Below are 25843 nucleotides of genomic sequence, written 5' to 3'. Positions count from 1 at the left end.
AGTGGTAGCAGGATAAGAAAAGAGGGCAGATAATGCAAGACACCACTCAGAAAAAACATTCAATGACTGATCCGTGAAATACACCAGAGTGAAAAGGGTTGCCTCAGCTGGGGACAGTGCCTCACACCTGTAATCTTAGCACTTTGGGACCCCAAGGTGGGCTGACTGCTTGAGCCTAGGAGTTCGAGACCAGCCTAGGCAACACGATGAAACCCTATCTCTACAAAAAAAGGACAAAAAAAAATTAGCCAGGCATGGTGGGACACACCTGTAGTCCCAGCTACTTGAGGCTGCGGTGAGAGGATCACCTGAGCCCGGGAAGCCGGGCCTGCAGCGAGCTGCGATCACACCACTGCACTCCAGCCTGGGCTACAAAGTGAACCCTGTCTCAGAAAAAAAGCGGGGATGGGCGGTTACCTTTTTGGCAATGTCAGATGCTATTGGACAGAAGGGAGAGCTCACCTGGGCAGATATGTGACCTGCCACTGCTCTAATAGGACTTGAGAGTTTAAATATTTAAATAATTTTTTTAACTTTTAAGCTTTAAGATCCCAAAAGCTGCTCACTGACTGTTAACAATATTGCTTTTTTGAAACAGAAGTTTGACAAATAGCAGGTCTCATGAAGCGCACAGTGTCACTTTTCCTGTTTTGTTTTGCACACAAGTGGCACTCTTCTCTTTCCCTCTAATTACACAACTTAAATTCTGACAAACATGTCAGCCACATGGGAAAGACTGCTAACTGCTTACCTAGCACAAATTCTCACTTATTCCTTAGTAACAGAGCCCTAATTTTATTCAGGACAACATTGCCCAGCTAAAAACTACATATTCCAACTTATAAGGAGGGTGACATTTGGCTAGACTCTGGCCAACAGGAGCAGTTGTCAGCTGGGGGATGGGTGGGGGGAGCTCCCTGGGGGATACCTCAGCTGGCCTGCACCTTCTGCCCTTGCCCCTCCTCTTCTTTCGGCCTGGAATACAGACAAATGCATTAGGTGATGGGTAGATGGAAAAATATAGGAGTCCCTATCAGAGCTGATATACACTAAAAAGAAGCTTTTTCATTTTTATGCAAAAAACACAACAGTCACTGTTAACTAAGTTTTCTGTCAAGTGCAGCCTCGTTCACAGCCTGACTCAGCCAAATGTCACAGCTGATATTCTATTGTAGCTGATAGAAATACTGCTCCAATAAACTGGCACACAAGTCACTTTTCCTCTATGAGATAAAGAAACTCAGGTTTTACAGAGTTAAAAGTGAATTAACTAAGGTTACATCACCAATGAATGACAACTAAGATGACAAGAACCCACATTTTCACACTCTTGGTTTATTAAGTGCTTTATCCATCATAGTGCATTGCTTTTGCTAAGACAAATCTATCTCCAAGAAATGCCATATAAATCATGGTTCCAAAATCTGACATTCATAAGAGGTTCTATTGATGTGATCATTTCTTTATTAACTTCTATCATTTCATGGGAATAAGGGTACTACATTACCAATTCCCTCTACCAAATATAGATTTTAAAACTGTTATGAGTTGTGAATACCTCACTTAACAGAACTTTTAGTACTAACGTAATTCTACCTTTTGAAAGAAAAGACGACTTTAATCCTCTCAAATAAGTGCTCTGTTTTGCTTTTCTTTATATCCCTTTAAAAATCCAAGGTAAGAAATTATTATTCTCTCAAATAATTCTCATACAAATTATACTTTCACTTTTCTGCATCTCTTGTTAATTACATGATTTTTATCTATATTAATCCTATTCAAGAAGAACTGATAACTCAGGTTACAAAAAAAAAAAAGATGAAAAACTTTGCATAAATTGCTTAGCACAAAGTTAATCGTATAAAGCCAAGAATAAAAAGGCACTAACAGCTATTATGTGACTTATCAGCTTCCCTAAAAGGGTCAGTCCGTATATTTTAATAAGACTAATTAAATACCTTAACAATGTCATTGAAACTTCATGAATCTTTCAATAAATTACAACCAATCTCTACAAGATGTTTTCCTTTATTAATCCCACTTAAAATACAAAGAACGATATAAGAAACCAATTGACACTTAAGAGCACCTCTCAGTTAATTCTGATTAAATGGGTTGAATGCAAAGAATAAAGGTCACCAGTGACCCCTGATGTAATTAAAATTACAGCCCTCTATCACAATATGTTAATCCTCTTATTTCAGTATTCTCCATAGATTTTTTTTTTCTTTCAGGTTATGCCTTGTTTAAATACCTATATTCACCTTCCTAGAGGGTACTTTGATATTTATAGATGCATTCTAAACATTCTGAAGAAGGATATACCTAGTGCCAAGTACTAGGTTTCATTCAGGGGTAAAAAAACACCACATGAATTTAAATACATTAGGATAATGTTAATGGTTCAAGCAGTGAAACAAGAGCACCCACTACAAACTACAAAACTTTTCTTTGGTACAAAATGGTGTTTTGATGAACCTCCTAAAGACTACTTACATTATTTCCTGAAATGAAAAACTCCTTATTTCTGCACCCTCACGCCTCCCATGCCCCTCCTGAAACAACTCCCCCTAATGACTGGCCCTGCTATAGCAAACTTCCTCACTTTAGTACTTAACGAGGGTCACAATTTTATGTAGTTACAATTCAACTTACCAGATTCTATGTTTTTTTCTCAGTTTATGGAAGTTCAATTTCATATTTAAGGAGAAAGCACAGCATAAAAACTAAGAGAATTGGCCTCCAGTCCTTAAGCAATTTGAACTTAAGCAATTTGATCTTTCCAAAAGTCAGCTTGCCAATCTCTAAAACAAAAAATAGTAATTTTTTACTTTTGCTCCACAGGCTGAACACACTGTGGAATATAGTGATCACTCAAATTTTTTTTTATTCATTACTGATTTTCAACCATATATGCTCTATGAACACTGTATTTCCTCATTCAAAAAAAAAAAAAACAACTAAAAAAGGAAAGAACCAACTAAAAAAGGAAAGCAGCAGTATCAGCAGCTACGTCAACTGAAAAGCATACAGTCTGTCTTAAATCTCATCTGTGAATACACTATCATCCACAATCCACTCCTAGGCATTTACTGACAATTTATGTTCACAAAAAAAATCTGTACACACACACACACACACACACACACACACACACACAAAACCTGTACACAAATGTTTACAGCAACTCTAATCACAACATCCGAAGACTGGAAATAACCCAACTGCCTATCAGGTGAATGGATACACAAACTGTGCTATATCCATATACTGGAATACTACTGAGCAATAGAAAAGACAAACTACTGACTGGTGCAGCAAATGGATGAATCTCAAACGCGTTATACTACAGGAAAGCAGCCAGGCTCCAAATGAAAAAAGCTCTATGATTCCATTTACATAACACAATTATAGGAACAGACACATTCAGTGGTTGCCAGGGGCCGGTAGGGAGAGGGGCTAACCACAAGGGGCAGGAGAGTCCCTGGATGATTATATAACTGTAGGCACTAGGCAAAACTCACACACCTGTACGCTCAAAGGACTCAATTTTTAAAGTGAAAAATTCTCATCTTTTGGAAGAATTACTTTTTGGTTTTTGGTTTTGTTTTGTTTCGTTCTTACTTGACACGGAGTCTCGCTCCATCGCCCAGGCTGGAGAGCAGTGGCACGATCTCAGCTCACTGCAACCTCCGCCTCCTGGGTTCAAGCGATTCTCCTGCCTCAGCTTCCCAAATAGCTGGGACTACAGGCGCCCGCCACCATGCCCAACTAATTTTGTATGTTTAGTAGAGATGAGGTTTCACCATGTTGCCCAGGCTGGTCTCGAACTCCTGACTTCAAGTGAGCCACCCACCTCAGCCTCCCAAAGTGCTGGGAGCGCTGGCCAGAAGAATTGCTCTTGATACTTTATAATAAAACAGGACTTCTCTCCAAGTGTGCCTTAAAAATGCACCTAAACAGAACCACAGGTCTTCAACAACTCCTGGGAAATTAAATATTAAAACAAAAAAAAAAGCAGTGTGTTTTGTAGGACACATCACTAAAAACAGGTAACTAAGATTTCCCTGCACAGAGGAGTTCCAAGACTTTAAACTGTGTCCAACATTTCACAGGCTAAATTATTCAGTTGCAGATGGGCAAACTACACTGAGGTTTAAGTCTCCATATATAGCACTCTATATCTGAAGAGAATTTAAAAGGTGTCCCAGTCAATGTAACAGATTTACTTAGCCAATAAACAAAAAACAGCCCTCCCTTGGTATGCATAGGAGATTGCTTCCAGGCCCCCGTATATACACATGTTGTACAAGGGACAACTGTAGCTTATCACATACTTTATAAAGCAGTTTTTACAAAGTAGCTCAACAGCTCCAACAGAAGAAACAAGAAACCAATTTTTTGTGATTTCAAGGAGTACCCCTGGCCTCTGACTAATTAGCATGGACTTTAACCCAGCCCTATCTCTATCCAACACATGCAACGCATGCTGACCAAGCAGCAAGTTAAAGGGTTACTGAATTGGATAAACCACCTTCTTTAATAGCTGTTACCATAGTGTTTAGCTGCTCTTGTTACTGCCGCAGATGGGAATTCATTGATATGATTAAATTTGATGGTATGATAATGTATGGTAATCACGATTAATCAGAAACCCACTAGCAAGTGGAGGATGTTGGGTATTATGTCACGTGCATTTTAAACTGCATTCTCTCCTTGCAAGCCTGACAATGTTTGACAGCTGGAAGGGTCTCCTACTATATTCGCCTGCTACTACTTATAGATCTGATCAGAGAAAATGCCCATCATTCCTTCCATAGCTTAAGTGCTGGTAATTATAAGGCATTGCAGGCATGTTGTAAAAACAGTAGGTGTTCAAAAGCAAGACTTTCTTTCCTGGATGGAATAAAGTCTGGATTCTCATCTGCAAGGGCTGTAATAGAAAGAAATGTGATTTGATGCAGGAGTCTCATCAAACATGATTTGCATGAAATGGCCTATAAGACACATCCAGGAAACATCATTCACTGCCACCTGATACCATGTGCCCAAATGTGGCCCAAACTATAAGATGTGTGATGTTCTGTAACTACAGAGTAAACACAAATGCGAACCTCATTTGCCAGGTCTAAGTAAGTAAGAACACGATTGTTAAGAAGATGCATTTAAACTTAAAAGTATAGTTTATTTTAAATTTAAACAAAAGGCACTAAGAAATTATTCAGCAGCCAAACTACCTGGTATTTAACAGCTAACTGAAATATCACTATTTGCCCGACACACCAATGTAAAACCAAAGGACCGAATAGTTTTTAAAATTTTAAAACTTATTTTAAAATACTCTAGGTCAGGAATCTTTAAAATGATTTTTTCATAAGCTTAAAATTTAGCTCAGCACTTTTTCATAAGCTTAAAAACAGCAATTGCACAGAAAAACTAGATTCACAAAAGTCTCAAAACAACACGTTAAAATATTCCAACAGTTGACATTTTATGTTACTTTTTTTAAGTGGGCAAACTTTAAAAACAAAAAACTCTCTGAGGACAAATACATGACTAGAAAATATACTTTATGGATAAGATAAGAACTTATAGCTTTATATTAGTGATAAAAACACCAGGTATAGCCTTTGCAGAAAGAGAAACCAATTAGATTAATTTAATTGTAAAACAGAGAACATGTGAAATGGAAAACAGAATTTAAAGTGTAGAAACTTACTTTCAGAAAGGTAACTAGCCTTCCACCCCACTACTTCCTTATTTAAAAGACAAAACAAAACACAACACAGTGTTTCGTGAAATAGCATTCAGCATTCCTGACATGAACAAAAATGTGTTCATTAAACGGACTAGTGGATGGATGGTTAAGAGGCCAGACCGGAAGACCGGACAGAGCAAAGTGCCCGAATGTAACAGGGTCATCAGTCACACAGGACATGTTAAGCTCTGAGGGTATGTTACTTCCTGTGCTCATCAGCCCATGTAAGTATTCATAACTTATGTAACGGAAATATGTTTTACAATCAGAAGAAAAAAAGTTTCAGAGTTCAGAACTAACGTGCATATCTGTAACTAAAATTAAGTACATAAACCTAATTTTTAAATGGAAGCCTAAATTACAAAGCACTTTACAGAATTCCTTAAATGAGGGACTAGGGAAGGACATGCATCCTAGTGCAAAGACTAACATAACCAAGAGCTAAAGCAATTTTCTCCAAAATGATCAAAAACAAGGATCCTTTTCTTAAGACACTTATTTTGACATTCAGTTGTTTTAAAAATCATTTCTTAAATTCTCCAAATAATGCTAATTAACAAGAAATAAAAATATTAGTCTAACTACAAGCAAAGCCTAGAATACCAAATTTTGGCCTCAGATTTGGATTTTTAAGAATAATTTTAAAGAATAATTTTAAATAATTTTACACATTATGAAAAATGGTATTTCACATTTGGGTGCCTCAATTTCTGTAATTTTTAATTTAAAAAACTAGAGGTATTATAACTCAGCAAAATTTCTGGACATACTCGTTCTAAACTAAGCATAAATAGCAAATGTATCATAGAGCCGTTAAAATTTGGAAATCTAGTGGTACTTTTGCATATTGTCTGCCTTTTTTTTTTTTTTAACTCTTTTAGTCAATTGGGTATGAAGCTGCATTCTTGTATAGTTAAATGCATGTAATATAATTCTGCTATACAAATTCACATACGTTCTTGAATACAACAAGTAAAAAATATAAAAATTAAAATGCACACCCCCCCTTTACATTACTTATTCTATGAAGGGCTCCTAATAAGCAGTAAGGTCACTCTATATTAAGTTTCTGGGTATGTCTATTTGACAACTATGTGCTCCCTCCCGCCTCTCTGCACAGGGCCTGTGGCTAAGTGCACCACCGAGCACAGGATGACTGGGACTCTGGCACGGGTGTTTAGCCACAGACATTCACCAGATATCACACAAATAGGAGTAAACACACAACTATGACTGACGTGAGGAAGCTACATATGCACTACGAGCACAGCTTTGGATAGAATGTCACCTATCCTAGGAGCAATGAGAATTCCTTTAAAGGTACTTAAGCTGGGGAAAGGAGAGATTACAATGAACCTTGATTTGCTCAATTGCAAATTTCATAACAACTGGCACACAGATTTCTGAATTCAAATCTATTTCTGCATACTAAGAAGCACACTGACTCAAACAGACCACCTGCTAAATTTGAAGTTCAATGTTCCATCACTTTGTGTGTGCGTGTGTGTAGTCAGTTTTTAAAGCAAAATTCGGTTTGACAAATACTGATTGAACCCCAAATACAGAAAACCACCAGGATAGAAACTGAGGGGCATACGGCCATCCATAAGAACCAAGACAGAGCCTGCAGCACCTCCAGCCACCATTAAGAAATCTCCAGAGGGCTTTGCTAAGCCACAACAATGTTGTCTTCACTATTCTTAAATTTTACTCAAACGAAAATTAGCTTCAAGGACATAAGTTAGGTTTCATTTAACGATGCTTGGTTCATTTGATAGCTTAGAGACAGCACTACGCAGAGCACTTGACATAAAGTAGATCCTCATTAAATGTTCACAAAATTACATTTACATTCACAGGAACCAAGTTTAATCTAGTAGTAGAAAAAAGAAAAAGATAACTTTACTCAACGAAGATCTGGCTTACAAGTAAAACGAGAGATCGCCTAGAGTTTATTTTCCTTCCCAACAAGACTGGTGGGCTTTTTAAAAACACAATACCGCTACTGTATTTTTAAAAATACACATTTCATGATTTTCTCTAAGGGAAAATGATTAGAGAAATAAGTAGTGCACCGCACGCGCTATACCCCAAGTTCACTGTAACGTCAGCACTTGGGACTTAAAGGAAGATACGTGTTAAACCGTGGTAAATACCTGGGCTGAAGAGAACACTTCTTAAGCTATATGCACATACACAGCTCATTTCTAGCCCAACTATTTCTGATCACCCACACATACTTCCCATCTCAAAAACAAAAATTGAACATTACACCTCGCAGAAACCGTTCAAAACTGCCTTGAAACATATTTACCATGCTTAGAGTACTATATAACTGAAACGCAAGTTCAATTTCTCACAAAAATGTTCTTTTATTAGCCTCTTCTAATAGCGGCAAAGTATTCTAAGGTTTTATTCCTAGCATCAGAAACAATTATACTGGCACAACTGAAAAATGAAATAAAAATTGCAATTGACTATTCTAAGTTTATATTAGTAAACATTTTTACAAAAATATAAATTACATTGCTTTAGGTTTATATCTTAACTGCAAATGCTTTTCACATCAAATTTTATCCTTGTAGTACAAAATGTGAAAACACATCCAAAAATGATTTTAACACAGATATAATCACAGTCCTGAAAAAGCAAAAAGTATTTGTCAGTGCTTTACAATAACTAGCAGATAAACTACTCCACAGAAGAAACGTATTCAATGACTAAAATCATACATGTCAGCCTTGGGTAATGGATCTAATAAAACTTGACTTTTTAGACAACTGCTTCAAGTAGATACCCAATAAATATCACCTAATGTTTTAAAAACAACTAATTTTTAGAACTTGGTAAATAACTTATAGAAACACATTAGCTAAACATAAAGAAATCAGGAAGAACCAGCTTTAGAAACCATGTCATAATTCATAACTACAAGTCAAAGAAATTTCTATAAAATACTCTGAACCTTAAATCCAATAATGTTATTTTTGAATAATCACCTGATTATACATTCACATCCTTCATTTAACCTTTCTGCTAAATGCCATATATAAATGTTATCTACTGAAGTACCAAAGATAAACAGTTAAATAAGCCATTTAGATACTCCCTGAAAATCAGACTATTTAACCTAAATAAGACTACCTCTGTTTTACATATAAATGACATTAAAATTTTATGGTCAGTACATTTTTTCCCCTACACTGTTTAAAAAAAAAATGTACTCTCTAGTTTAGTAAAACCATGAACAAACTACACACTGAACCAAAAATTCAAATAAAATAAAGTGTATATATTTAAACAAATATAACTAGTTAATGGGCTTGTTTCTTCTACCTAAAACATGTTAGAAGAATGGATAAAATTACTGAAGATACAGCAAAGTGTGCATTTCTGTGTGTGTATAAGTGAATGACAGTGTGTGTGTGAAAGAGAGAGAGTGAGAGAGAGAGAATATATGCTTTCTTTTAAAGGTATTTTCAAGTGAAAACCTTCATTTTAAAATATAAAATGAGTGGCTCATTAGGACCCTAGAGGTTCTTTTAAAATACAAGAGATCTCTCATTTTCATTTCCTAGAATTTCACACACAATACACATGCACAAACACACGTGCCTGTGCGTGCATGCACACATACACCCCCCACCTCTCTAATAAAGCAAGGCCCTTTCTCACTAACATAAGGCAATAATAAAATCAATATTCATATTCTTTAAAACGAACGGCATTCCACTGATGATCCTGATTCAACAATTTTACAGTTAAACAAAATTAATTCTACTCTCAAAAATCCATTGACCTTAAGCTTTTAACAAACATTTTCTATTGCAGAGATTATTGTCAATATTTGCAAATCCTTAAAATTATATTTGGCTGGAACCTCTTGCACTTGCTATATTAATATTTCTTAGTAAATGTATGCTCATCCCTATCAAAGGAGAAGGAGCAGCTGCTACTCACTGGGAATCTCTGGGGTCCCACGGCAGGTCTCGGCTGGCTCGGAACTGGTAGCAAGGGCACTGCAAGAAAAACCCCTTGTGTTAGAGACACACTTTACTCAACACTCAAACCCCTGTAAGACAAGATATGAAGTTTAATATAAAATATATACTATGTGTACCAGACATATACTACATTGTGCTTACACTTAAGCTAAGTATTTAGTATTTTTAACAATTCCATAAAAGAAAAGGGGAAAGCAGAAGTTTCCTTTTCAGTACACAGCAGTGCAAGCAGAAGTTTAAATCTCAATAGTTGACTATTATTTGGAATTAAAATATTTTGCAACAAAAGAAGATAGCATTCCTCTAAAATAAAAAACCTAGTTGGTTTCTCCTGTCCCTATACAGATAATCCAGGTTATCGAATCCCAGTTATATTTTCCTGTGCCACTCATATACACATTTAAATCTCAATCCTCATGAACCATGAAAGAGAGCAGGGAGGAAGGGAAGTGAGGCAGGCAGAGAAAGGAAAACAGCACATCCCAGGAATTGGAGAAAATGCTCACAAACTGTTAAAAATTTTCCACTAAACAATCTCCTATGCCAAGGCTTTTAGTTTACTTTGGTTTATAAACAAGCAGGATTTCCATCAATCCACCAGAACAAGGAATCAAATCATTTTTAAAAAGACATCTCATAATAGAGAAGAAGCTAGATGTAAGTTTCATACCTTGAGGCTAAATCAGATGTGTTTAAGCTCTTTGAAACTCACCATGCACTATACCGATCTTGATTTTCAAAGAAACTCACAATCTAAGTGCAGCTACGTCTTACAGCAAAATGTGCTGGCAGATACACCTAGGAAGCTCTCAGATTGTCAGGTACTGTGGGGCTGAACTGTTTGCACCTCCCTCCCCCCGCCCCCACACCCAACCCCAAATGTATACGTTGAAGCCCCAACCCCCCGTACCTCAGAATGTAACTGGATTCCACTAATTAGGTCTTTAAAACAGGTAATTGAGGTCAAATGAGGTCTAGGCCCTAACCCAACCCTGGTGTCCTTCTAAGAAAGGGAAATTTAGACATAGACAGTACACACAGAGGGAGGACCACGTGAGGACACAAGGAGAAGGTGGCCAACGACAAGGCAAGGAGAGAGGCCTCAGAAGGAAGCTGCCCTGCCCACACCTCGAACTTGGACTTCCAGCCTCCGGAACTGTGAGAAAATAAGTTTCTGTTGTTTAACTCACCCTATTTGCGGTGCTTGTTACAGCAGCCCCAGCAAACTCATACACATCAGGTGGAATTGACAACGAAGCGTATTTTTTAATTTAAGAAGTTTCTGCTAAATGTGAAATACAGGTGATACCTCTTAAAAGTCCATCAGAATCACCATAAAAACAGGGTGCTATGATAAACTTTTTTTTTTACTATGATTACTCAAGGAATTCCATACATTAAGCCTTATAATTGACATCACACTTCCCACACTTCAATTTCAAGTGATAGCATACATGGCCTGTGTCACGGCTTGATCAAATGCAAAGTGTGACTGAAACAAAACTTACTTTTATAAAATGTAAAAATGGCAGAAGTTCATCCCTTCCTTGACAGACTAATCTAATGAGTCCAAATTTCAAAATTAGAGCGGGTCAGTTTGCAAGACTTTATATAAAATAGAATCCAACTCTCCCCTCAATTCTACACAGCTGATGTTACATCAATTCCATATCTAAAGTGAAACACTAGACTGGAGAAAGTGGAGGAAGAAAAAAACAAGAATATCTCTGACCTCAGAAGATTATAATGAAGGTGACAAAGAAAAAAACTACATATTAAATGTAAAGATGTGATTTTTATAATCAAGTTAACAAATATAAGACACCCAGATCTTCACTAACTCGATCATAGGTACCACTTAGAAACTTGGAATTTAAATGCCAATATCTACCAAAACATTCCAACACGATAAAAGGATAAAACATTAAGCCTCTTTAACCAGGAGAATGAGAGCAAGAAGGCGAGGTGGGATTTCTAGAAAGCAATCTGATTATAATAAATGGATTTCTTACACAGAAGCCTCTGATGAGCTGGTAATTTGCACAAAGTACCAGCGTTTTCCCTATTTAAAACAAAAACAAAAACAGCAGAAAAGGAAAAACAGCTGACAAAAAGGGTTGCTGCGTGCGGACAGTCCAGTCCCCATGGGAACAGTGCAGACACCTGGCCCACCCAAGAGATACCACCTCAGTGGGAATACCCAGGCATGTGTCTGCAGGCTCTCCCTGCCAGGCCCTGGCTGCCCGACTACTGCAGCGAAGAATTTAAAAGGTGTGATGTTAGAGACCAGTCTAGCTGAAGCTTCAACTTGAATATTTGAAGTTTAATATTTATAACTTGTCCCATGTATTTAATGGACTGTTTTCAATTCATTATAATACTAAAAACCTGGAAACAAGTTAAATTTCCATCAAAATTGTTTTTAAGTAAATTATAATGGAACACTCTTCACCCTCAGAAAGTTTGTGCCATCAGAAGAAGATGTATATATATTGCTAGCTTTTTTAAAAAGCACCTTTCATCTGTGTAAGGCTCTGAGAATCAAAGGTTTAATCTGTGTATCTTTTACCTACAGGAGATATCTTGATATTCAAGTCTCTCTCAAGAGGAACTGTGCATTTCTATTTAAGCTCATTCATCTATTACAGAATAAACAACTGCTTCCAAAGTGTTGCCTATCTACCTAGCAAGAACACTTTGTCCTTCTCTCCTGTGTCAGTGTACCTCTGAAGGTCAAAGGTAAATGACAGATAAGGGACATGCGGCACTAAAGCTCCTGGTTTCATGGTGAGAAAAAGCTAGCTGGTTCTGAGTCTAAAAACTTTTGTCAGAAAGCTGACCTTGGAGTAGTTGCTAAATCACACGTGCGCTTTGGGGTGCAAGGCCTGCATTCTACACTTGCCAGGCTGTTGACTTTTGCAGGGGACACCATTTTCATACATAGAGGATATCTTGGGGCTTCCTGATAGCTTTACCACCCTATATTTCTAAGACTATTTTAGTGAAGCTAAAGAAAATCTGTACATATTACCAGCTGCCAGTTTTCCACGGCATTTTACAAGGAAATGCACAAGAATAACAGATGCTAGCATAAGCAAAATTATTCCAACAAATTAGACTGACAGCAGTTCCAAGTTCAGGACAACCACTATGGGGAAGATGCAAAGGATTACTTGAAAGAAAGCCACCCTTCCCCATTCAAGTATGCATGTGTTCATGTCTCCATTCATTCAACGGCTACTGCAGGAGACGTAGGCACCACACCAATCAGCGACGCTCAGGGCCACCTAAGAGGATGTGTGGATGAGCGATGCTAACCAGGGTGGGAAAAACTTTGGGGGAACACAGGGACATGCGATGGGGTCAGGAGGGGTTAGGAGTTAATTGTACTTTAAAACCTTATGCTTCTCTGCCATGCCCAGTGGCCTGGTGGTGACCCGCAGACGCTGTCAAGAGGCGCCCCCCTCCCTTACACTCTGGGCCAGCCCGTCACCATCACAGTCCCCTGCTCCATGGCCACAGGACAACTTCATAATACTTCTGACCCACGTATGGGAGGGTCCCAGGCTCTAGGCCACTGGCCAATCCCCTGCACTTGAACTACCACCTTAGGCTACTCTCCACTTCTGAAACTTCTCTCCCACACCCTTAGGAATCCCAAATTCCCCACCCATCAGCAGCATCCATCACACCCTTGAGTTCCTTCACCTTCTCGCTCTAATGGCCCCTCTGAGTGGCAGCTGTTCTCCCACAGCTTCTTGCCAAAGGTCTGGAGGTAGAAGGGCTCCTTCTTGATCTAACTGCTGCTTCCAGACCCAGCTTTCATCTCATGCCACCAGCTGACATGCCCCAGCACCACACTGCCCCTCTCATTTCTCAGGGAGTTCAGCTCCAGTCTGAATAAACACAAAGATGGCCCTTGCCGTGCCTTGCCTCAGATCCGTGTCACCTCTGCCTCCAGTCCTGGTGACCATTCCACCCTTCCATCTCACTCCCTCTAGGATCCTGATTCAAACAATCGTTCAACTCTACAAAGATCTCCAATGACCTCCTTTTCACCATCTCAGCCTCCTCCCTGGTGTCCTCTCCTCCCTGGCATCTACCTTATGATCCACAGCCCATCGTTATCAGCACTGCCTTCCCTTTACTACTTTGTGAAAACCATGACCCTCATAAACCCAACTGCCTGCCTATTCCACACCTAGTGTGCGCAGATGAGCACAGCTGGACAGAGACACACAACCATGCTGACTGCCCTCACCTCAAATCCACACCCCTCAAGGGCTCAGCAGCCCCATCCATCCCTGCGCACATCCACTCTTCCAAAGCACGAACGGATGCTCCATAGCGCCTCTCCTCAGACCTTCAACACGCCCTCCTACCTCCCCACTCTAGCTCCCTGCTACCCACAGAGGAAACTGAGGCCACCAAGGAAGAACTGACACAAGACTCCTCCACCTGCCCATCCATCTGAGCTCAGGCCTCACCATCTGCCCCAGCTGTGGAGGACTCCCTGCTCCTCCCTCTCAGCAAGCCCACCTCTGGCACGTGGTCCTGGACAAGACAAGTTTTTCCTCTCATCTCTATCAATGATGTTTTTCCTCCTTCTTAACTAGCTCTTTTCTGTAAGTGCAATGAATAAAAAACTTAGAATAAAAAACTTTCTCTCAAGCCCACTTGGCTCCCATCAATTATCATCCAACTTCTGTTTTAGCAAAACACAGTCAAAGTCTGTCAATACAGTGGCCTCAAGTCCGTGCCCCATCTCGGCCAGGCTTGTGCCTCCTTCTCACCAGCCCCGCCCCAAGTGCAGGCCACACCCACTGATCCATTGGCAGCAGCCCTGCCAGCCCGTGGCCACCTGCTTCCTTCCCCATCGACCGTCATCCTCCTTCCTCCCTCCCAGCTCCTTTGCCAGGCTCTCCTCCTGCCCCCATTCCCACGTCGAGTGCCGGGGTCCCAGTCCTTGGTCTCCCTGACGGGTTCTCCTCCTGCCCCTCCCCCTCCTGTGTCAAGTGCCCTAGGTCCCAGTCCTTGGTCTCCCCACACACAGACTCCCTCCTCCAGGGCTCTCATTTGAGGGCAGGGTCTAAATCCACCTATTCACCAACAACCTCCTGACCTGTACTTTGAGCCCAAACCCCTATACTGAATTCTCATCCAACTGCCTACTAGACCCCTCCACTCACATGGCTAGTTGGCATCTCAAATTTAATGCACCCAAAACAGAACTTTTGATCTCCCCACCTCAGGTGATGGCAACCAGACCAGCCCTCTAAATGCTCTGGTCTCCTGGGCATCACTCTTACCTCCTCTCTCCCTCTCACACTCATCCAATCCATCAGCAAATCCCATCGGCCCCATCTTCCTACGTCATCCAGCCCTGAGCTCTCTGCACTCTCCCTGCTACCACACTGGTTTGCACCAGGATCATCTGTCACCTCCTAGCTAGACACCAGCTCCACCCTTGCCACCCGACAGTCTCCTCTCAACACGGCAGCAAGAGGAACCTTCTAAAACATACACAAGGTCACGTCATTCCTCTGCTCAAACCCCTCTAATCCCTGCCCATTTCACTCCCTGCCAAAGTCCTGAGAATGGCTGGATGGCCCCACGGCCCCACGGTACCCAGGTTCTGCATTTCTTCTCTGCTTTGATCACTCCACAAAAGTCAGGCTGGTCTCCTTTTGGCTACTCAAACACACAAGGCAGGGTCTCTCCTGGAGGAAGCCCCCTTATACTTGCTGATCACTCTGCCTGCAATCTTCTTCTCTGAAGAGCCACATTGCTAACTTACAGATATCCCTCAACTCTTTCCTGCTCAGTGAAGTTTACCCTGATCACCCCATTTAAGATACAACCCATCCCTTCCCCGCATCCTGCTCAATTTCTCACTTCATTTTCATCTTCTAACATGCCACATAAAATACTTATGTTTACTGCTAATAAACAATAATAAGACTGTCTGATAGAAAGCAATATCATGGTTGAAGAAAGCTTTGTCTGGTTTGTTCGTCAATATAACTCAAATGCCAAAAATAGAGTAGTAGCTCAATAAATGTGTGTGTTCACAGGTACATGAAGTTAAATCGTATAAACTGCTCGAAAACCGTTTCCTAGCTTAAGGAACATGTTTCAGTAATAATCAGATCTGTATTTATTTGATTACAACAACTAAAAGATGGATGTGTCCCCTCTCCACCAGCTGACACTGGAATTGAAGGGGGGCATGCTGCCTGGAACCAAAGAGGGACACTCACCACTGCAAACATCCTCACCAGGAGACTTACGAAGTGTCACGGTTCAGGCATTCCAACAGCTGTCTCCAGTGTATTCTTTGCATTCAGACTGTACTCTCAGCACTTTCCACTCAATTATACAATAAGAGATACACATTTTTAAAGAAATATACTTGACCCATCAAACTAAAATCTAAATGAACGGGGAAGAGCCAAGGAAAACTCAATCTTACAAATTTGAATGTGAACACTATTTTGCCACAGAGACGGCTTCAGTGCAATAAACTAATAAATGCCTTCAGATGCACAGTAATCTATAACATAACCGATGCTCCTCAACATAGGATGGGGTTACATCCCAAAAAGGCTATCGTTAGTGGAAAAGACCCTTAGTCAAAATGCATTTAATATGTCCAACCAATGAAACATCATAGCTTCGCCTCACCTACCTTCAGCTCAGAACACTCACATCATTGCACAGTTGGCAAAATCATCGGGGCTGGGAACCACAGCTCCCCCTGCCCAGCTTCGAGGGAGTTTTGGGATGCATGTTGCTACCCCAGGAGAGATCAAATCTCAACATTCGAACTATGATTTCTTCTGAACGCATACTGCTTTCACACACTCACAAAGTCAAAAACGCGTCAGTGGAAAAATCCTAAGTCAAACCATTGGAAGCTGGGGCCATCTATGCTTTACAATAGTAAAAGGAAACACAGACCTTGAACAGGCGTGACCACCGTCCCTTTGAAGTGCGGGTTGATGTGTATGTTCTTGGGCTGCTGCGGAGTCACGGGTGGCGGGGTCATCATCATCCTTGGGGTCTCTAGCTGGGGAGGCATGTGCATTCCCTGAGGCGGGGATGGGTGGTGCGGGTGCTGCACCGGAAGCAGCGGCTGCAGCGGCTGAGGCTGGAACAGGCTTCTGATCGGCTGCTGCTGAGGCGGCGGTGGCGGTGGAGGGGGAGCCTGGGGCTGTGGAGGAGGAATTAACCTTGGAGAATGAGTCTACAAATCACAAAAAAAAAACAAAAGTTCACCGAAATCAACATTTAAAAGAATGCTGATGTGTTACAAATTTACACTGATTGCATTTTTTAAGTTACAATGTAAGAAGTCTGTAGTAACAACTTGTATCAAAACAGCAGGATAAAGAAGCTTCTCTACTTCTTCACAATGAGGGCTACAGTCTCACAATTGAGTCAATCCCCACGCAAGAGGGAAAACAGCCCCAAAGCACCCAGTGTGAATTTTGGAAAAAAAAAAAAAAAAATCAGTTCAGGGAATTGAACTGCCCACACTGAGCAAAGCCCTGTGCCAGGGACAGAAGAGCAGCTGCCACAGCCCTCCCTGTCGCAGCCCTGCGTCCCCCTCCAGGAACTCTGGTAAGCAAGGCAGGAGATGTGCACCAGTTACCCTGCTCCGAAACTGAGGCCTGAGAACAGGACAGGGCCACAAAGAGCCTCCAGGAGAGGCTGGGAGGGAGCTTCTCTGAGAGGGTGACACCTGAACTCGGTGATGAAGAAGAGAGAGGTGCAAGGCAGAGTGAGGGACAGATACCCAGAAAAAAGCAGAAGCAGCACAGACCCACCTGCTTAGTAAAACCAGGAGACCAGGGAAGAAGGCAGGAAAGAAGGTAAGAAAATTACACACTCAAAGTGATCAGAGATCTCAATTCGAGGGTGGTTATTTTATCAGTCACTAGAGAGGAAGAAATCAACAACTGCAACAGCTGCTGTGGACTAAATCTTCCCCACATTTTAAGTTCCTACTATACGGTCAGTAGAGAAAGTCAGCTGACCTAGCTCCCCACAATCCTATAAAGTAGGTCCTATTTATTGACCTCCTTTTACAAGATCAAGTAGCTGGAAAGCAGAAAAGCTGGAACTGGAATTCAGGCCATCTGATTCCACAGGTTTTGCTTTTAATCACTAACCAAACTGACGACACAGCTAATGAGCAGTAGACCACTACTTATTCAGTTGTCTAATTTAACAAGCATTTTCCCTGAGATGATGCCAAATTACGGAGGGCTTCTGAATTCCAAGTAAATGATCCATTACTATGCCACAGAGACAACACGTATAATAAGGGATCACGAATGATCTCTTTGGTAGGAAAATGATCATTCACAGCAGTGTGAGATGAACGAGGGTAAAGAAGACGGAAGGAGACCATCTAATAGGCAATGGCGAGAGATGAATCAAAGGAAAAGCCATAGTCTGACAAAGAGCAAGAAGACATCTCAGAGGAACAATGAGTAGAATTCTAAAACTAATCTGTGAATGGCTTTGGCCCACCTATCCTTCCTCACGGAAGACGTTTCAAAAGATTCTGGTACCAGCTCACATCCACTAGCACACATGCTCCCAGAATGCAGTATGTTCCCCCTCCTTAACTCATCACATCTGTGCACATTTGCCCATGAGAGTGGGGATCTTGTCTATCTTACTCACCATTGTATCCCACAGACAGCACACTAACAGACACAGGGACACCCAAGTTAAATTTTAATTGAACTGAGAGTGACCACAATGCATGGTCATTAATTCAAGACCACAGAATTCTGAGGGAAAGATCATGTTTGTTTGATTAAACAAGTGACATTCAGGGCCTGTGAAACATGTGTCTGGAGAGGTACAGGGACAGTTGGGAGACGGAGAAAATGGAGCTGGAAAGAGGTTAGGCTAGAGACTAAGACTCACTGAGAAACAGTAGGTGACAGCAAGGGGAACAGTGCTGGGGAGACCACTGAGGAAAAGGAGGACTAGAACAAAACCTGAAGAAAAATGCAGTTAAAGAAAAGGCATTTCAAAACTGTTCAAAGAGATTTTCAATGCTCAATACCAAAAACCAGGAAGTATTTAAGGGGATGCCAGTGTTAATTAGCTTTTTATAATCCATCCACAACATATACATACTGTAACAGTGCACTGTACCTCATAAATATATGCAATTAAAAATAAAAGTGTAATTTGAAAATAAAAAGGAAGGTCAAAAGGGAGAAAGAAGAAACCGTTCTAGAAGGTAAGAGAGTACATCCAAAATCTCATAAGCCCAAAAAAAAGCTGCTCAAGACAAAGAGGCCGTGTGATGCCCAAGGCCCCAGAGTGCGGTCCAACAGGACAAGGGGTCAGGTGGCATCTCTGAGGGTACCATTCAGGACAGGGAACAGAACGGAATCCAGGCAGCAAAGAGCCAACCGAGGAGAAAATGGGTACAAGCAGAGACATGAGCCAAAAATATTCTTTCCAAAACTTTGGGGGTCAAGACTCAAAGAGACAAAATAGCTCTGGGATGGGGAGTGAATAGGATGGAGAAAGCTTATGATGTAACAGAACGCAGTTGGAGCGGAGGATACCACAGCCCTGATCTCATCACTGATTAGCAAAGATGAGACTATTGCTTACAAAGCTGTGTCAGTCTTAGGGCGGCTGTCTAGTTTACTCCTAGTACACAGTAGGCTCCAACAGTCCAAATCAGTCACATTACAATCCAGAGATACAATGTCACCATCAGGATTGAGGACAACTGAATGTCCGTGACATTTCTAAAAGCATTCACGCCATCTCAGTTCAGCCTCTCTAAGGAGGCAGGTGAGAGATACGTGCTCTTCCCTTCTTTGTGGGTAAGAAAACAGAGTTGAACAACTTTTCCAGGATCAGAGACACAATTACGTAAACACTGGCCTCGTATGAGAGTTGTTTGGCCCCGAAAGAGGCCAAAATAATGAAAATGGCTATTCAACATATGGCCAGTGGAGGTTTGCGGCGGAGACAGGGAGCAACGAAGGGAAAAAAGACAAACTGTAAATCCAGCCTTTCTGCTGTTAGAGATGCTCAAAAACAAAACAGCTGTATAAGCAAACAGCAGTTCCTCGTATCATCAAATTGCGTATGCCTACCTACTCCTCTCCCTTTACACATCAGAGCTGGAATTCTCATGCTAAAGCAAAAATTATCTCTTCTACTTTATTATTTCTCAAATGAATGGCTCCTGAAATATAACATTTCAACAGAAGTGAAATGTCGTTTTCTCTAAATTCAGATAAAAATGTAAAAACGGCATGTGGTAGACACGGTGGACACATATTTGTATCAAGTAAAGTTTTCCTTGAAGACTGACTTCTAAGTAAAAAGCCATACAATCCCTAAAACTTAAATGAAAGAATAGGTTGGGCCCAGTGGCTCACGCCTATAATCCCAGCACTCTGGGAGGCCGAGGCAGATGGATCATTTGAGGTCAGGAGTTCGAGACCACCCTGGCCAACATGGTGAAACCCAGTCTCTACTAAAAATATTTTTAAAATTAACTGGGTGTGGTGGTAAGCGCCCGTAATCCCAGCTACTAAAGAGATTGAGGCAGGAGAATCGCTTGAACCCAGGAGGTGTAGGTTGCAGTAAGCCAAGATCATGCCACTGCACTCCAGCCTGGGCAACAGAGGGAGACTCTGTATCAAAAACAAAAAAAGAACAAAAAAATCAATAATTTCTGTCTTTGTTTCTGAGATGTGCCATCTCTGAAATACAAACGAAATTCTAATTGAAATTACAGGTACATGATTTATTCCTAAACTACAGACTATGAAAGCTTTGTATGGAGGACACGGTAATAATTCTGAGAAACTGCTATTTAAGGAAAAAAATCTATGGTAAACAGTAAAAAGGTAAAGATATTTTTATAAAATAAACAACTTCTGCCTAAATTCTATCTGTAACAACATCTTTCAAATGTAATGCACTCAGAAATACCTCTCTAGAGGCTTTAGGTAGCAAGGTCCAACAGCTTATGTCATCTTAGGGCATCAGGTCGCTCATTAATTCCTCCTCTGGAAGTATCTGTGGTACAGGATGATTTCTTACTACCAGATGACTGGAGTGCTGAATTTCTAAGACTATATGCAACATCACATGAGACTATAAAGCAGAAACTTCAGCCATTACCCCTGCTACTAACCTTTCATTTCAGACTAAGAAGAGAGAAATGTACACTAGGATACCCACAAAAGCTTACTGCCATTTGTTCTAAAGTTCTAGGGCTACTACAAGAAAATCTGAAGTTACCACGACAGGAGGCTGTGTAGGAAGCAGCGCAGGTCTGTGGTCCTTCATCCTGCCCCTCTCGGTGCTCTCTCTCCTCTGGTCCCCCACACCACGACACATCAGTGGACCTCCTCGCCGTCCTCCCCGCCTGGAGCTGTAGCGTCCTTGTTTATGCTGTCGCTCCCTTTCTTCAAATTCAAGCAATGCTGCCTTGGCCTCTGCTGAAAGCTCTATGTGAAAAAATGTGTATGTGTTAGTTACTTTCCGAGAGCCCAAACTGGAGGTCTAGGGAGAGAACAGGAAAGAATGATGTGACAATGAAACTCTGCCACAGCATGTGCTTCACCCGCAGTAAACACCCAACTAGCAGTGGCAAGTACGATACAACCAGCAACACACACAACCCACTAGTGAGATCCGATAAATAAGAACAGGCTTTCCTTTATGACACAATGCAAGTGTTAACAATAAATTTTAAATTATTTTCATTTGAGACCACTGATATGTGCTGACTGAGGCTAAAAAGAAGCTGAAGTGAAAGGTAGCCACTGCCCTCACACTACAAGGCATTTTGCAGTCACATCTTCCCCCCCCCCCGAGACAGAGTCTCACTTTGTTGCCCTGGCTAGAGCACAGTGGCGTGATCTCTGCTCGCTGCAACCTCCACCTCCCAGGTTCAAGCAATTCTCCTGCCTCAGCCTCCCAAGTAGCTGGGACTACACAGGTGCACACCGCCACGCCGGCTAATTTTTTTGCATTTTAATAGAGACGGGGTTTCACCATGTTGCCCAGGCTGGTCCCGAACTCCCGAGTTCAGGCAATCCATCCGCCTCAGCCTCCCAAAGTGCTAGGATTACAGGCGTGAGCCACCGCGCCCAGCCTGCAGTCACACCTTTTACTGATGGTGCATGACATAAGTCAGAAGTTCTACCAGTCCTACAGCAGTATGATTTTCTTACTGAAGCCAGTAGAGCTATTAACAGCATGCGATGGCACATAGACGCAAGAACACAAATTCCTGATCATTCTCACCTAAAAACAAAACTATTAATGAACTCACTCCGAAATCAAGGTGATTTCATAAAGAATAAAAAACTCAATTTAATACATATCATTTCAATTTTTTATATTTATTTTCTTAAAACTTTACTGTGAAGCCTTCTCATATGCATGCACACTGATAGAGAAGCCAAATCAAATGAGAGCAAAGACACATGAGAAAACACTCATGCAAACACGTGTGGAGTGTCCAGCAGCTGCTCACTGCTCTGCCCAATGCTTTAGGGATACAGAAAATATGGGCACTGGCCCTAAGAAACTTCAGATGGCACATTCTTCTAGGTTCCTAAAGGGAAACGAAAATGATTTAGCTACATATGGTCCTTTTACAACACTAGCTAAATTGGGACAACAGATCTTACACCACATTTTCTAAAAATGTCACTGAGTATATTATACCAAGACACCTTCTCCTGCCTTCTTCCCCAGCCAAGGGTAAGCTTTCAATATTACCAGAGTCTACCTTCTACCTTCGATCCCAACATCATCTCCAAACTCCTCCAAAATCTCTAAGTCACATTTTTCTTGAAATTGTTTATATGGTACCCCTCTCTCCTTCAAATAAAACTAGACCCCATTTGAAAGAAAATTTAATCTCTTCTTAACCTGCATAGACTTTTATTCTAATCTTGACTACATGATTAGTTCACACACACATTTTATGCAGTGAATCAGCAATTATTTTTCTAGTGGTTCTGAGTGTCAAGATTAATTTCACTATCCTCAGTAATAAAATGGTTTCAAATGACATCTTTAATCAGCAAGTAAAAATGCTTTCCTCCAATTGAGACAAGCTGTCACAAAAGGTCACCAAAATATGACAGGATGGAAATTACATTTGTAACTTCAACTGAAATGTTAATTTCCCTTTAAGTGTTTTCTGAACTATGTCCAGATTCTAAAGAGATACATACCTCAATGTAACAAAGTTTTACACTGCACTGTCCCTTTCTAAAATGTTAAGAAAAATATATTTGCATGCAAATAATTTTATAATAGTTGAAATACATATAGAATACACAATTTGTTTGGCAAAATAAAAATAACAAATGACAGTCTGACATTTTTTTAAAAGACAACTGAATCAAGAAAATTTTAAAGGCCCTGCAAATACAAGGACCATTAAGTATAAACCCTTGGACAGTGAGCTATTGCTGGCATTAGCAATTCTGAATTGTTTGTTACTACCGAGAAATCTCTTTCCCACAGATCCTCTGAAATTAATGATATTATTTCAAGAGAATATTCTGTGGGTGTACAAGCAGGTTCTTTAGGCTACAGCAATAAAAAACAACATGTAACACGTGCCAATGAAACTCAGAATAAAATAATCTGGAAGCTACTCACAGATAATGAATTAAAAATAAATGCAGTCTTTCTAACTAAAATAAATGCAGTCTTTCATTTATGGCTTACATTGCTTTCTAAGGCAATCCAAGGGCCGCCTCCTAGACAAAAAGAGAGCTCTCAACTTGCAGGACTGGCAATTGAGGGACAGTGGTCAGTGACCCCATCTTCAGAAATGGCGACTGGCATCTTCACAGTGAACCATTCCTTACACATGCCTACTCTGTAGCCCGGCTCAACTGAGCTCCAGGAGGGAGTTCAGCACTTACACCCTACGACATCCTCTGTATGTAATGAATTAATTTATTTCCTAGGTATGTAGTTCTGTACCATCCTTGGGAAAACTGAGAACACTGTCACTCAAATCTTTTTCTGTAAGGTTTAATTTCCACAATCCTGATAGAGCAAAAAAAAGCTAGTCAATTAAGATCTTAACCTAGATGAAAGCCCAGAATTCTACTTCTAATCCAACCTGCATTCAAAATACCAATCAACAACTGTGCATAAAACTGTTCCTTAACTGCTGAGGCTGTCATATATATGAATGTTTTTCACAGAGATGTGAATGTGAAAAAAGACTAAAAGTAACCAAAACTCCCTCCTAGATGGGAAGAGAACTCGTTTCACATGTAAACTTTTAGAGTCAGAAATTGGGGATACCAGTGCATCATTTGATTCTGCCTTTTAAAGAATGAAGTGTTCTCAACACTAACAATGATATCAGCGAAAACAAAAAAAAAAGTACACCTCATATAAGACAACAGGTACTCTGGTGGCAAGATATTTTAATCCCATTACAGAGTAGGCAAACAGCTTTACACAATCAAATAATTATTTCTACACAGAACCTGAGACTGTTCAGGTTTTTTTATTTTGATCTCTAGGAGCACACAAATAAACTGATGTGTAAAAATGTATTCAAATGTCTAGTTTACCAAATACTGAGGCATTATCTCTTTTTCAATATATATTTCCTCAGATGTAAAATTCATCTTTTGTTTGGGGGGAGGTGCTGAAGGTAACAACAGAATTCACTGTTTTAGGAAACCAATCTTTTGACGGACAGAAAAATCCTCCTTTGTGTTGGGAAAAATCCTAACTTTACAGTTATCTGAAACTCATGTTTCCAAGCACCAAGCTTTCTTAAGTAATACGGAACAGAAAAAGGCACTTTTAACTATGGTTTCACCTGCCCTATCATCTTGCCAAACAACCACATTCTACACAAATGCAGTTAAGTGCTTTTTTATTGTTTCCGAGAATGGTCACTAGTCAAGCTGTATATGTTTATAGCTACTCTGCCTCTAAGGGTCTCATACTCTTCCCCCATAATTCCAAGGAGAGGACTTGCCCACCACAAACCAACCTTTCCAGCTTCTTGTCCCAGAATTACATGAACACAAAGTTTCCAGATGCCTTAAAAAGCAAAACAGATTTAATACAAGTTATTTAAATACACAAAATTGTCAATGACCTTGGAAAGAACAAAATGAGGGAAAAGTCCTGAGAAGAAGGAGATGCAGGACTGAAACAGACACTAAGCACACATGCAAGCTGGCCATCACTGCAGAACAAGGATGTTACTAGTGGTTGGGTGGAGGGACAATGAACAGGGATGAGATGACGCAGCTGGAAACCACGGAGGTGGGAAAGGCAGAGAGGCACCACAAATCAGGGCAGGGTGGTACAGAAGAGGGAAGACGAGCCATGAAATCCACAGCCGGCCCACAGGGAGCAGACTACAGAGTTGGGGAAAGGCCCCCATTTGTAATGTTGTCTAGCAAGTGAATTAATAGTCTTCGAACTTGTAGCTACCTGGGGAGTTCTCAGTGACTATGCTTTTATACATCATGTTTTAAATGTATGTAATCAAAGCCACAGCCCAGATAACAAGACCCAACAAAAGAAGCAGTAGTGATGACTAATCCTTCTCTTCCTCCATCCCTCCCCAGTTCAGGAAGCTTTATGCCTTCCAGGTGGTGGCTGTGGGTTGCCCTTAGAATTCCTTAGTATTCTGCCAGGTATGGAGAGCTTTCCTTTGTCCATCTCATCCCAAGCCAAGACTGACATGTCTCTGCTCAAGTAGACTGTTCTGTGATATTACCAATTCCTCCTGTTGATGTATTTTGTTTATTCCCATCCTTCTGTTTTAAGACCTTCGCTCCATCTTTCACCTAAGGCCAATGCCAGACTCTATTTCTTAGAAATTAAAGATGCTTCTAAGAAATCTGCTTCAGCTCAACTGGCAACTTCATATCATAACTTGAAAAAAGTCTAGGGAAATCTTGGGCCACAAGATGGAGTAGTAGTAAACTAGACCACAAAGAAAAAGAGAACAAAGATTCTAGAAGAATCTCTCTGAACAATCTTGCCTAGTAAATTAAGATAATATTGG

At 40.7% G+C, this 25843-nt stretch overlaps 1 protein-coding gene across 12 annotated transcripts in view; it reads right to left on the bottom strand.

Moving 5' to 3' along the window:
- RBM33 (RNA binding motif protein 33) overlaps positions 1–25843 on the bottom strand; it is a 136907-nt gene that overhangs the window by 53413 nt on the left and 57651 nt on the right. For 6 of the 12 annotated variants that reach the window (XM_009444225.5, XM_054655404.2, XM_054655407.2 and 3 more), the window contains 3 exons: positions 21064–21272; positions 16723–17008; positions 9719–9777 (listed from right to left, as the gene is read on the bottom strand). In XM_009444225.5, coding sequence (XP_009442500.3) covers positions 9719–9777; positions 16723–17008; positions 21064–21272 — 554 coding nt within the window. The remainder of the gene's footprint in view (positions 1–9718; positions 9778–16722; positions 17009–21063; positions 21273–25843) is intronic. The other 6 variants (XM_009444234.5, XM_001146492.8, XM_063815863.1 and 3 more) reach the window with 1 other exon arrangement.

The sequence above is a fragment of the Pan troglodytes genome, chromosome 6, assembly GCF_028858775.2.
Source record: "Pan troglodytes isolate AG18354 chromosome 6, NHGRI_mPanTro3-v2.0_pri, whole genome shotgun sequence".
In the NCBI taxonomy this organism is placed as follows: Eukaryota; Metazoa; Chordata; class Mammalia; order Primates; family Hominidae; genus Pan; species Pan troglodytes.
The sequence above is the reverse complement of the archived record's forward strand: the minus strand, read 5'-3'. Positions and strand labels throughout refer to the sequence as shown.